We start from the raw sequence: 14,152 nt of genomic DNA on the forward strand, positions 1-14,152 counted from the left end.
TAACTATTCTAATCCCATTTTCCTGCACTTGGCCCGTAGCCTTGTATGCTACGGCATTACAAGTGCTCATCTAAATACTTCTTAAATGTTGTGAGGGTTCCTGCCTCTACCACCTCTTCAGGCAGTGTGTTCCAGATTCCAACCACCCTCAGGGTGAAAAGAATTGTCCTCAAATCCCCTCTAAACCTCCTGCCCCTTACTTTAAATCTGTGCCCCCTGGTTCTTGACCCCTCCGCTAAGGGAAAAAGTTTCTTCCTATCTAACCTATCAATGCCCCTCATAATTTTGTATACCTCAATCAGGTCCTCCCCCCTCAGCCTTCTCTGCTCTAAGGAAAACAACCCTATCTTTTTCAGTCTCTCTTCATAGCTGAAATGCTCCATCCCAGGCAACATCCAGGTGAATCTCCTCTGCACCCTCTCCAGTGCAATCACATCCTTCCTATAGTGTGGTTACCAGAACTGTACACAGTACTCCAGCTGTGGCCTAACTAGCGTTTTATACAGCTCCATCATAACCTCCCTGCTCTTATATTCTATGCCTCGGCTGATAAAGGCAAGTATCCTATATGCCTTCCTAACCACCTTATCCACCTGTGCTGCTGCCTTCAGTGATCTATGGACAAGTACACCAAGGTCCCTTTGACACTCTACTTCCTAGGGTCCTACCATCCATTGTATATTCCCTTGCCTTGTTTGACCTCCAAAAATGCATCACCTCACACTTCTCAGGATTAAATTCCATTTGCCACTGTTCTGCCCATCTTACCAGCCCATCTATATCGACCTGTAATCTAAGGCTTTCCTCCTCACTATTTACGACACCACCAATTTTCGTGTCATCTGCAAACTTAATGATCATACCTCCTATATTCACATCTAAATCATTAATGTACACTACAAACAGCAAGGGTCCCAGCACCGATCCCTGCGGTACACCACTGGTCAGTTATACCTGCTATCCTGTGAGAATGTACGTAAGACACGATGGGATGAAGTCAAAGTGGACACCGTTGAATTTGCTAGCTTGATCTTTGGGGGAACACCAAGGGTTAAGTAAGTTAAATGTATTAAATAGTCATTTCATTTGCAGCATTGGTTTTTCCAGGAATAGTCACTGGGATTTTAGTGCTATTTTACTGGAATTCCATGTAACCTAACCTACGTGTAATCTTTCATCTTGTAGTGCATGTGTAATGTTTAATTTCTGAAAGCCATACAGAGTAAAGCTTAAGATACTCCAACAAACTCAAGAGTGTTGGCATTTATTACCTTATCGGGTCGAATCTGTAGTTAAGTTGGAATAATTGTTTTTAAAATGTTTTTCCTACCGTAGTGGTGTAAATTGATTTGCAGCATCCCATCATATAATATACTTTGCTGTCTATATTGTCTAAATACAGACATAAAGTAGCCACAAATTTTGCTATTTATGCCGGGGCAGACAGGTGAAGTGTTTATTTTGTCTGTGAATTAACTCGACCCCTAATGATAACCAACATGGTGGGAGAGAGTGATAGACAGAGAGAGAGGGACATAGGTAGAGTAAAAGAGAGATAGGGAGAGTTAGAAATGGAGAGAGAACAGAGAGATAGTGAGGGATAGAGACAGAAGCAGAGAGATAGAAAGTGCCAGGAGACCCTGAGACACTTTAGAAGCAGGGGGACGGGGAGACAGGCTGTGTGGAGACCCTGGATGTGATTCCAGGATGGTATGTTGCCTCCTGGTGCAAGGGTCATGAATATCACTGAACGGCGACAGGGCATTTTGGAGGGTGAGGGTGCACAGCCAGAGGTTGTGGTCCACACTGGTACCAACGATATAGGTAGAAAAAGGGATGAGGTCCTGCAGGCTGAGTTTAGGGAGTTAGGAAAGAGATTAACAAGCAAAGCCACTTGCTAGTGAGTATGGAAACAGGAGAATGCACCAGATGAATGCGTGGCTGGGGAGATGGTGCAGGAGGGACGACTTCAGATCTCTGGGGCTTTGGGAGCGGTTCTGGGGAAGGTGGGACCTATACAAGCCAGAAAGTCTATACCTGAACAGGACTGGAAAAATATCCTTGCAGGGTTTGCTAGTGCTGTTGGGGATGGTTTAAATTAGTTTGGCAGGGGGATGGGAACCTGAGCGCAGTCATGGATAGGACAAATTCAGAGCAGGGAAGGGAGGCAGAAAATTAGCGAGTGACTCAAAGACAAAAGAAGCAAAGGTTAAAAAGTGTACAGCACAGGAATTTGGCAGTGTTAAAAGGTATTTATTTAAATCCAAGGAGTAGAGTAAATAAAGTCGATGAGCTGAGGGCACAGATAGACACATGGCAACACAAGATCATTGCTATAACAGAAACTTGACTTAAAGGTGGGCAAAAATGGCAGATCAACATCCCTGGATATAGAGTTTTCAGGCGAGATAGAGAGTGGGTTAAAAAAGGAGAGGTGTAGCATTATTGGTTAAGGAATCAATAACAGCTGTGAGGAGGGATGATATGCGAAATGAATCATTGAATGAGGCAATATGGGTGGAGCTCAGAAATAAAAAAAGGACAGCCACACTACTTTCATTGCAGCAGCTTATTCGGGAGCAGAGAGTGCGAGCGAGTGATCAGCTGGGAAGGTCAGTTTCAAAGTAAACTTAATTTCCTTTTGTTTTCGGCAGAGACCAGGGGGCTGCTGGGGAAGTGAAACCCTATATATTTGGGCCGTTTAAAATAACTTGCCTTTCATTGCAGCAGCTTATTCGGGAGCAGAGAGTGCGAGCGAGTGATCAGCTGGGAAGGTCAGTTTCAAAGTCAACTTAATTTCCTTTTGTTTTCGGCGGAGACCAGGGGGCTGCTGGGGAAGTGAAACCCTATATATTTGGGCCATTTAAAATAACTTGCCTTTCATTGCAGCAGCTTATTCGGGAGCAAGAGAGTGCAAGTGAGTGATCAGCTGGGAAGGTCAGTTTCAAAGTCAACTTAATTTCCTTTTCTTTTCGGCAGAGACCAGGGGGCTGCTGGGTAAGTGAAACCCTATATATTTGGGCCGTTTAAAATAACTTGCCTTTCATTGCAGCAGCTTATTCGGGAGCAGAGAGTGCGAGCGAGTGATCAGCTGGGAAGGTCAGTTTCAAAGTAAACTTAATTTCCTTTTGTTTTCGGCGGAGACCAGGGGGCTGCTGGGTAAGTGAAACCCTATATATTTGGGCAGTTTCTGAACCTGAGACACTACACGGGTAGTGTCTCCCACCCGCCCTCCTCCTCTAACCGAAAAAAAAAGGACTCGGTGGTGTGTAGACAAGGTAAGGCTTTTTCTATTTCTCTCTTTTTTTTTCGTGTGATTGGTAAAAACTTTTCGTTCCTTTTTCATTTAACTAAGTTAAGCTTAAGATTAAAAATGGCAGGAGATCTCAGACCCGTGTCATGCTCCTCTTGCTCAATGTGGGAGCTCAGGGACACGGCTGATGTCCCTGACTCCTTCACGTGCAGGAAGTGTGTCCAGCTGCAGCTCTTGTTAGACCGCATGACGGCTCTGGAGCTGCGGATGGACTCACTTTGGAGCATGCGCGATGCTGAGGAGGTCGTGGATAGCACGTTTAGCGAATTGGTCACACCGCAGATTAGGATTGCTGAGGGAGAAAGGGAATGGGTGACCAAAAGGCAGAGAAAGAGCAGGAAGGCAGCGCAGGAGTCCCCTGCGGTCATCTCCCTCCAAAACAAGTATACCATTTTGGATACTGTTGAGGGAGATGGCTCACCAGGGGAAGGCAGCAGTAGCCAGGTTCATGGCACCGTGGCTGGCTCTGCTGTTCCGGAGGGCGGGAGAAAGAGTGGAAGGGCGATAGTCATCGGGGATTCGATTGTAAGGGGAGTAGATAGGCGGTTCTGTGGTCGAAAACGAGAATCCCGAATGGTATGTTGCCTCCCAGGTGCACGGGTCAGGGATGTCTCAGATCGGCTGCAGAACATTCTGAAGGGGGAGGGTGAACAGCCAGTTGTCGTTGTGCACATAGGCACCAATGATATAGGTAAAAAACGGGATGAGGTCCTACAAGCAGAATTTAGGGAGTTAGGAGCCAAGTTAAAAAGTAGGACCTCAGAGGTAGTAATCTCAGGATTGCTACCAGTGCCACGTGATAGTCAGAGTAGAAATGAAAGAATAGTCAGGATGAATGCATGGCTTGAGAGGTGGTGCAGGAAGGAGGGGTTCAGATTTTTGGGACATTGGGACCGGTTCTGGGGGAGGTGGGACTATTACAAATTGGACGGTCTGCACCTGGGCCGGACTGGAACCAATGTCCTTGGGAGTGCTTTTGCTAACGCTGTTGGGGAGGGTTTAAACTAATGTGGCAGGGGGATGGGAACCAAATGAGGAGGTCAGTGGACAGTAAGGAGGTAGTAACAAAAGCCTGTAAGGAACTAGATAATGAAGTCAGCGTGACTAAGGGGAAGAGTAGGCAGGGAGCAGATGATGAACGCAAAGGGAGTGGTGGTCTGAGGTGCATTTATTTTAATGCAAGAAGTGTAGTAGGTAAGGCAGATGAACTTAGGGCTTGGATTAGTACCTGGGAGTATGATGTTATTGCTATTACTGAGACTTGGTTGAGGGAAGGGCATGATTAGCAACTAAATATCCCAGGATATCGATGCTTCAGGCGGGATAGAGAGAGAGGTAAAAAGGGTGGAGGAGTTGCATTACTGGTCAAAGAGGAGATCACAGATGTGCTGAAGGAGAGCACTATGGAGGACTCGAGCAGTGAGGCAATATGGGCAGAACTCCGAAATAGGAAGGGTACGGTAACAATGTTGGGGCTGTACTACAGGCCTCCCAACAGCGAGCGTGAGATAGAGGTACAAATATGTAAACAGATTATGGAAAGATGTAGGAGCAACAGGGTGGTGGTGATAGGAGATTTTAATTTTCCCAACATTGACTGGGATTCACTTAGTGTTAGAGGTCTAGATGGAGCAGAATTTGTTAGGAGCATCCAGGAGGGTTTTCTAGAGCAGTATGTAAATAGTCCAACTCGGGAAGGGGCCATACTGGACCTGGTGTTGGGGAATGAGCCCGGCCAATTGGTTGAAGTTTCAGTAGGGGACTACTTTGGGAATAGTGATCACAATTCCGTAAGCTTTAAAATACTCATGGACAAAGACGAGAGTGGTCCTAAATGAAGAGTGCTAAATTGGGGGAAGGCCAACTATCCCAAAATTCAGCAGGAGCTGGGGAATGTAGATTGGGAGCAGCTGTTTGAAGGTAAATCCACATGTGATATGTGGGAGGCTTTGAAAGAGAGGTTGATTAGCGTGCAGGAGAGACATGTTCCTGTGAAAATGAGGGATAGAAATGGCAAGATTAGGGAACCATGGATGACAGGTGAAATTGTGAGACTAGCTAAGAGGAAAAAGGAAGCATACATAAGGTCTAGGCGGCTGAAGAAAGACGAAGCTTTGAAAGAATATCGGGAATGTAGGACCAATCTGAAACGAGGAATTAAGAGGGCTAAAAGGGGTCATGAAATATCTTTAGCAAACAGGGTTAAGGAAAATCCCAAAGCCTTTTATTCATATATAAGGAGCAAGAGGGTAACTAGAGAAAGGATTGGCCCACTCAAGGACAAAGGAGGAAAGTTATGCGTGGAGTCAGAGAAAATGGGTGAGATTCTAAACGAGTACTTTGCATCGGTATTCACCGAGGAGAGGGACATGAAGGATGTTGAGGTTAGGAACAGATGTTTGATTACTCTAGGTCAAGTTGGCATAAGGAGGGAGGAAGTGTTGGGTATTCTAAAAGGCATTAAGGTGGACAAGTCCCCAGGTCCGGATGGGATCTATCCCAGGTTACTGTGGGAAGTGAGAGAGGAAATAGCTGGGGCCTTAACAGATATCTTTGCAGCATCCTTAAACACGGGTGAGGTCCCGGAGGACTGGAGGATTGCTAATGTTGTCCCCTTGTTTAAGAAGGGTAGCAGGGATAATCCAGGTAATTATAGACCGGTGAGCCTGACGTCAGTGGTAGGGAAGCTGCTGGAGAAGTTACTGAGGGATAGGATCTATTCCCATTTGGAAGAAAATGGGCTTATCAGTGATAGGCAACATGGTTTTGTGCAGGGAAGGTCATGTCTTACCAACTTAATAGAATTCTATGAGGAAGTGACAAAGTTGATTGATGAGGGAAGGGCTGTAGATGTCATATACATGGACTTCAGTAAGGCGTTTGATAAGGTTCCCCATGGTAGGCTGATGGAGAAAGTGAAGGCGCATGGGGTCCAAGGTGTAGTAGCTAGATGGATAAAGAACTGGCTGGGCAACAGGCGACAGAGAGTAGCAGTGGAAGGGAATTTCTCAAAATGGAGACGTGTAACCAGTGGTGTTCCACAGGGATCCGTGCTGGGACCACTGTTGTTTGTGATATACATAAATGATTTGGAGGAAAGTATAGGTGGTCTGATTAGCAAGTTTGCAGACGACACTAAGATTGGTGGAGTTGGAGATAGTGAAGGGGACTGTCAGAAAATACAGCAGAATATAGATAGACTGGAGAGTTGGGCAGAGAAATGGCAGATGGCGTTCAATCAGGGCAAATGTGAGGTGATGCATTTTGGAAGATCCAATTCAAGAGTGAACTATACAGTAAATAGAAAAGTCCTGGGGAAAATTGATGTACAGAGAGATTTGGGCGTTCAGGTCCATTGTTCCCTGAAGGTGGCAACGCAGGTCAATAGAGTGGTCAAGAAGGCATACGGCATGCTTTCCTTCATCGGACGGGGTATTGAGTACAAGAGTTGGCAGGTCATGTTACAGTTGTATAGGACTTTGGTTCGGCCACATTTGGAATACTGCGTGCAGTTCTGGTCGCCACATTATCAAAAGGATGTGGATGCTTTAGAGAGGGTGCAGAGGAGGTTCACCAGGATGTTGCCTGGTATGGAGGGCGCTAGCTATGAAGAGAGGTTGAGTAGATTAGGATTATTTTCATTAGAAAGACGGAGGTTGAGGGGGGACCTGATTGAGGTGTACAAAATCATGAGAGGTATAGACAGGTTGGATAGCAAGAAGCTTTTTCCCAGAGTGGGGGATTCAATTACTAGGGGTCATGAGTTCAAAGTGAAAGGGGAAAGGTTTAGGGGGGATATGCGTGGAAAGTTCTTTACGCAGAGGGTGGTGGGTGCCTGGAACGCGTTGCCAGCGGAGGTGGTAGACGCGGGCACGATAGCGTCTTTTAAGATGTATCTAGACAGATACATGAATGGGCAGGAAGTAAACAGATACAGACCCTTAGAAAATAGGCGTCATGTTTAGATAGAGGATCTGGATCGGCGCAGGCTTGGAGGGCCGAAGGGCCTGTTCCTGTGATGTAATTTTCTTTGTTCTTTGTTCTTTGTTCTTACTGGGAGTGTACTTTAGACCCACAAATAGTGAGAGGAAGATAGAAGAACAAATACATAGGCAAAGAGTGCAAATACAATAGGGCAATAATAGTTGGGGATTTCAAAGAACAAAGAAGAACAAAGAAAATTACAGCACAGGAACAGGCCCTTCGGCCCTCCAAGCCTGCGCCGATCCAGATCCTCTATCTAAACATGACGCCTATTTTCTAAGGGTCTGTATCTCTTTGCTTCCTGCCCATTCATGTATCTGTCTAGATACATCTTAAAAGACGCTATCGTGCCCGCGTCTACCACCTCCGCTGGCAACGCGTTCCAGGCACCCACCACCCTCTGCGTAAAGAACTTTCCACGCATATCCCCCCTAAACTTTTCCCCTCTCACTTTGAACTCGTGACCCCTAGTAATTGAATCCCCCACTCTGGGAAAAAGCTTCTTGCTATCCACCCTGTCTATACCTCTCATGATTTTGTACACCTCAATCAGGTCCCCCCTCAACCTCCGTCTTTCTAATGAAAATAATCCTAATCTGCTCAACCTCTCTTCATAGCTAGCGCCCTCCATACCAGGCAACATCCTGGTGAACCTCCTCTGCACCCTCTCCAAAGCATCTACATCCAACTACCCTAATATCAACTGGGATACAAACTGCGTGAAGGGCACAAAATTCCTGAACTGCATTCGAGAGAACTTTTTCACCAGCACGTAACAAGCCCAATGAGAGAGTGCGCAATTCTAGATTTAGTCTTACAAAATGAAGGTGGGCAAGTGGATGAAGTAGCAGTGGGTGACCATTTTGGAAATAGTGACCATAATACAGTTAGATTCAGCATAGTCACGGAAAAGGACAAAGATAAAACAGGAGTAAAACTTCTAAATTGGGGGAAGGCAAATTTTACAAAGCTGAGAGGTGATCTGGCGAAAGTGGACTGGATACGGCTACTTGAGGGAAAATCAGTGGCAAACCAGTGAGAGGCATTCAAAAGCGAGTTTCTGTAGGCACAGCATAGACATGTCCCCAAAAAGATAAAAGATGGTACGGCCAAATCTCGAGCCCACCAGTTATTTAGAAGTTTACAGGGTAAGATGAAACAGAAAAAGAAAGCTTATGACAGTCACAAAAGTAAAAGGGGTGAAGTAAAAAAGGAAATCAGAAAAGCAAAGAGAAGTCATGAACCTCATTTACCCATTGGCAGGTAAAATCAAGGAAAACCCAAAGTTGTTTATCAGTCCATTAAGAGCAAGAGGATAATAAGGTAAGGGTAGGGCCTATCAGAGATGTACAAGGGAACATATGCATAGATGCAGATGATGTGAGCAGGGCCCTTAATGAGTACTTTGTCTCTGAATTCACAAATGAGAGGGATGTTGCAGACATTGCAGTTAAAGAGGAGTGTGAAATATTAGATACGATAAGCATAATGAGACAGGAAGTACCAGAGGGTCTGACATCCTTGAAAGTGGATAAATCACCAGGGCCGGATGGATTGTATCCCAGGCTGTTAAAGGAAGCCAGGGAGGAAACAGCAGATGCTCTGAGAATCATCTTCAAATCCTCACTAGATACAGGCGAGATACCAGAGGATGGGCGGCCTGCGAACATTGTACCATTCTTTAAAAAGGGTCCAAGGGATTAGCCAAATAATTATCGGCCGGTCAGTCTGACCTCAGTGGTGGGCAACTTATCAGCATCAATTCTGAGAGATAGGATAAACTGCCACTTAGAAAGGCACGGATTAATCAGGGATAGTCAGCATGGATTTGTTAAGGGAAGGTCATGTTTTACTAAATTGAATTTTTTGAGTAAGTGACGGGGAGGATTGATGAGGGTAGTGCAGTGGATGTTGTCTACATGGATTTTAGTAAGGCATTTGACAAGGTCCCACATGGCAGACTGGTCAGTAAAATGAAATCCCATGGGATACAGGGGAATGTGGCAGGTTGGATCCAAAATTGGCTCAGTGACAGGAAACAAAGGGTAATGGTCAACGGATGTTTTTGTGAATGGAAAGCTGCTTCCAGTGGCATTCCACAGGGCTCAGTGTTGGGTCCCTTGCTATTTGTGATATATATCAATGATTTGGACTTAAATGTGGGAGGTATGATTGGGAAATTTGCAGATGACACAAAAATTGGCCAAATAGTTGATAGTGAAGAGGATAGCTGGAGACTCCAACATGATATCAATGGTTTGGTTGAGTGGGTGGAAAAGTGGCAAATGGAATTCAATCCAGAGAAGTGTGAGGTAATGCATTTAGGGAGGGCAAACAAAGCGAGGGAATACACAATAAACAGGAGGATATTGTGAGGGGTCGAAGAAGGGAGAGACCTTGAACTGCATGTCCACAGGTCCCTGAAGGTGGCAGGACAGGTAGATAAAGTGGTGAAGAAGGTAAATGGAATGGTTTCTTTTATTGGCCAATATGATGTAATGCTGAAACTGTATATAACGCTGGTTCGGCCACAGCTGAAGTATTGCGTACAGTTCTGGTCACCACATTACAGGAAGGACATAATTGCTCCGGAGAGAGTACAGAGGAAATTTACCAAGAATGTTACCAGGGCTTGAAAATTGCAGCTTTGAGGAAAGATTGGATTGGCTCGGGTTGTTTTTTTTGAAACAGAGGAGGCTGAGGAGTGACTTAATTGAGGTGTACAAAATTATGAGGGGCCTAGATAGAGTAGACAGGAAGGACCCGTTTCCCCTAGTGTAGAGGTCAATTACCAGGGGGAACACATTTAAGGTGATTGGTAGAAGGATTAGAGGGGACATAAGGAAATTCTTTATCACCCAGAGGGTGGTCAGTGTCTGGAATTCACTTCCTGGATCGATGGTGGAGGCAGAAACCGTCAACTCATTTAAAAGGTACCTGAAGTGCTATAAGCTGCAAGGCTATGGACCAGGTGCTGGAAGGTGGGATTCGATTGGGCAGCTAGTTTTTTTTTAGCTGGTACAGACACAATGGGCTGAATGGCCTCCTTCTGTGCCATAACTTTTCTATAGTTCTATGGATTACACAGTGTTCAGCACCATGCACAACTCCTCAGATTCTGAAACAATCCATGTCCACATGCCGCAAGACCTGATCAACATTCAGGCTTGGGCTGATAAGTGGTAAGTAACATTCATGCCACACAAGTGCCAGGCAATGACCATCTCCAACAAGAAAGAATCTAACGACACTCCTTGACATTCAATGACATGACGATCGCTGAATCCCCCAACATTAACATTCTGGGGTTGTTACCACTGATCAGAAAGTTAACTGGGCCAGCCATATAAATACTGTAGCTGCAGGAGCAGGTCAGAGGCTGGGAAGTCTGCAGCAAGTAAGCCACCTCCTGTCTCCCTTAGCCTGTCCACCATCGACAAGGCACAAGTCAGAAGGATGATGGAATATTCTCCACGTTCCTGGATGAGTGCAGCTCCAACAACACTCAAGAAGCTCGACACCATACAGAACAAACAAGGCCACTTGATCGGCAGCCCATCCACCAATATAGAAATGTACTCCCTCTACCACTGGCACACAGTGGCAGCAGTGTGAATCATCTACAAGAAGCACTGCAGCAACTCACCAAGGTTACTTCCATAGCACCTTCTGAACCCGCAACTTCTACCATCCAGAACAGAGGTGTCCAACCTTTTCGTGTGGGGGGCCTCATTACATTTTTTGTCATACGTAGCGGCCCAGTAAGAAATTTTCAGAAAGTTAAAAGCATTAAAAATGTATCCTAATTCTACCAAAACAAAAAAATGCATTTTTGTGAAGAAGCTTTAAATGAGAAGACTAATTTATTGACTTACTTTCTCATCACTATGTTGAACACTGATTTAGCGACATACCTGGCATTGTTTTTGCTTGCATAAGTAGTCACTCTCTGTCCGCACACTTGATGTAACAAGGCGGAATATTCCAAATTGATGTCCCATCAGGAGTGATCTTCAGCTCTTCCCTCTCTCTTTCCCACTTTCCATCTCTCTCTCTCTTCCTCTCCCTCTTTCCATCTCTCTCTTCCCCCGTCTCTCTCCTCCCTCCTTCTCTCCCCCTTTTCTCTCCCCTCCGTCTCTTCCCATCTCCTTCTCCCTTCCCTCTCTCTCCCCACCAACTCTGTTTCTCTCCCCGCCTGCCTCTCTCCCCCCTTCCCTCTCCCCCTTTTCCTCTCTCCCTCTCCTCCCGTCCCTCTACCATATCTCCCCCAGAACCCTCTCTGTCTTTCTTTCTCTCTCCTGCCTCCCTCTCTGTCTCCCTCTCCCCCACCATGTCTCTCGCTACCCCCATGTTTCTCTCTCTCCCCATATCTGTCTCTCTCCCCCTGCTTTCCTTCTGTGTGGGTCTCTCACTCCCCGCTCCCTGCTGCCCACTGCTCTGCCTGTGCATTCACCATAAATGTGGATAATAGAGGCAGGTGTGAACACTGCACTCTGCTGGTTGCAGCCACGTTGTGTGGGAGCAGGGTCCTAACAAACCGATGGCTGCCTGCTGAGGTGCCTGACATTCCAGCAGTTTACATCACGGGCCGGATGGAAACCTTTGGAGGGTTCGACTCTGGTCCACAGGCCATACGTTGGACAACCATGATATAGAAGGACATGGGCAGTATCTGCGTGGGAAATCCACCACCTGTAAGTTCCCTCCAAGCCACACACCAGCCTGACTTGCAACTATATCATTGTTCCTTCACTGTCGCTGGGTCAAAATCCTGGAACACTCTTCCTAACAGCACTGTGGGTGTACCTACCCCACATGGACTGCAGAGGTTCAAGAAGGCAATTCACCACCTCCTTCTCAAGAGCAATTAGGGATGGGCAACACATTCTGACCTTTGCAGTGATGCTCACATCCCATGAAAGAATAAAAGAAAATTCATCCTCAATTTGTGTACTCAAATTTCATGTTTTATAGACCTTTTTAATACAATAATGTATTTGTGCTCCTACCTTTAATCTTTTTATCTTCTTTTCTGTGAACCATTAGATCAACAGCAGCAGCTGTAATTACAAGGCCTGCAACCACCCAGAAAATTACCAGCCAGGCATTGGCTTTAGGGAAGAACTCAGCTAAGGCAAAAAAAAAACACAGAATTAGTACCTGGCTTGTGGGATCGAATACTGTGTAACAAACATTGGGTTCTTAGAACAATAGGAAAGTTACAGCACAGAAGGAGGCCATTCAGTCTGTCATGTCTGTGCCGGCCAAAAAAGCTAGCTGCCCAATCTAATCCCACCTTCCAGCACCTGGTCCATAGCCTTGCAGGTTACAGCACTTCAGGTGCAGGTCCAGGTACTTTTTAAATGAATTGAGGGTTTCTGCCTCCACCACCGTTCCGGGAAGTGAATTCCAGACACCCACCACCCTCTGAGTGAAAACGTTTTTTCTCATGACCCTTCTAATCCTTCTATCAATCACTTTAAATCTGTGCCCCCTGGTAATTGACCTCTCCGCTAGGGGAAACAGGTCCTTCCTGTCTACTCGATCTAGGCCCCTCATAATTTTGTACACCTCAATTAATTTACCCCTCAGCCTCCTCTGTTCTAACGAAAACAACCCTAGCCGATCCAATCTTTCCTCATAGCTGCTACTTTCAAGCCCTGGCAACATTCTTGTAAATCTCCTCTGTACTCTCTCCAGAGCAATTATGTCCTTTCTGTAATGTGACCAGAACTGTACGCAATACTCCAACTGTGGCCTTTTATACAGTTCCAGCATTACATCCCTGCTTTTGTATTCTATACCTCGGCCAATAAAGGAAAGCATTCCAGAAGTCTTCTTCACTACTCTATATACCTGTCCTGCCACCTTCAGGGACCTGTGGGCATTCCAAGGTCTCTCACTTCTTCTAACCCTCTCAATATCCTCCCGTTTATTGTGTATTCTCTCGCTTTGTTTGCTCTCCCCAAATGCATTACCTCACACTTCTCTGGACCGAATTCCATTTGCCACTTTCCGCCCAAACCATTGATATCATTCTGGAGTAGAGAGCGATCCTCTTCACTATCAACTACACGGCCAATTTTTGTGTCATCAATAAATTTCCCAATCATGCCTCCCACATTTAAGTGTAAATCATTAATATCCACCACAAACAGCAAGGACCCAACACTGAGCCCTGTGGAACATCAGTAGAAACAACGTTCCATTCACAAAAAGATAAAGTAAGTCAGTCTGGAGGGCAGAGAAAACATAGACCTGTTAAGGCACAAGTGAATATTGCAAGACTGGATTGTATCTATTTTAATGCAAGGAGTCTTACTAGTAAGGCAGATGAATTGAGGGCATTGATTAACACATGGGAATATGATATTATTGCTATCACAGAGACATAGTTGAGGGAAGGGCAGGACTGGCAGCTCAATATCCTAGGGTACAAAACCTTCAGGAGTGATAGGGGAGGGTGTAAAAGGGGAGGTGGCATTGCACTGTTAATCAAGGAGTCAACGACTGCATTAAGGAGGGATGATATCTTAGAAGGTTCCTCTAATGATGCCATATGGGTAGAACTTAAAAACAAAAAGGGGGCAATAACTGGGCAAGGAGTGTACTACAGGCTTCCAAACAGTCAGGGAGAGATAGAGGAGCAGATATATAGGCAAATCTCAGAGAGGTGTGAAAATAATAGGGAATAATAGTAGGGGATTTCAACTTCCTTAATATCAACTGGGATATTCTCAGTGCAAAAGACTTAAAGGGGGTGGAATTCTTAAAGTGCATTCAGGAGAGCTTTTTGAGCCAGCACATAGAGAGCCCTACAAGAGAAGGGGTGGTACTTGACCTAATCTTAGGGAA

The 14,152-nt window shown here is 45.5% G+C and overlaps 1 protein-coding gene across 1 annotated transcript in view; it reads right to left on the reverse strand.

Moving 5' to 3' along the window:
• Window positions 1-14,152, reverse strand: part of LOC137346105 (butyrophilin subfamily 1 member A1-like) — a 123,549-nt gene that overhangs the window by 72,475 nt on the left and 36,922 nt on the right. The window contains exon 4 of the mRNA XM_068009402.1: window positions 12,307-12,426. Within this exon, the coding sequence (XP_067865503.1) occupies window positions 12,307-12,426 (120 nt within the window). The remainder of the gene's footprint in view (window positions 1-12,306; window positions 12,427-14,152) is intronic.

This window comes from Heterodontus francisci, chromosome 29 (assembly GCF_036365525.1).
Source record: "Heterodontus francisci isolate sHetFra1 chromosome 29, sHetFra1.hap1, whole genome shotgun sequence".
Taxonomy (NCBI): Eukaryota; Metazoa; Chordata; class Chondrichthyes; order Heterodontiformes; family Heterodontidae; genus Heterodontus; species Heterodontus francisci.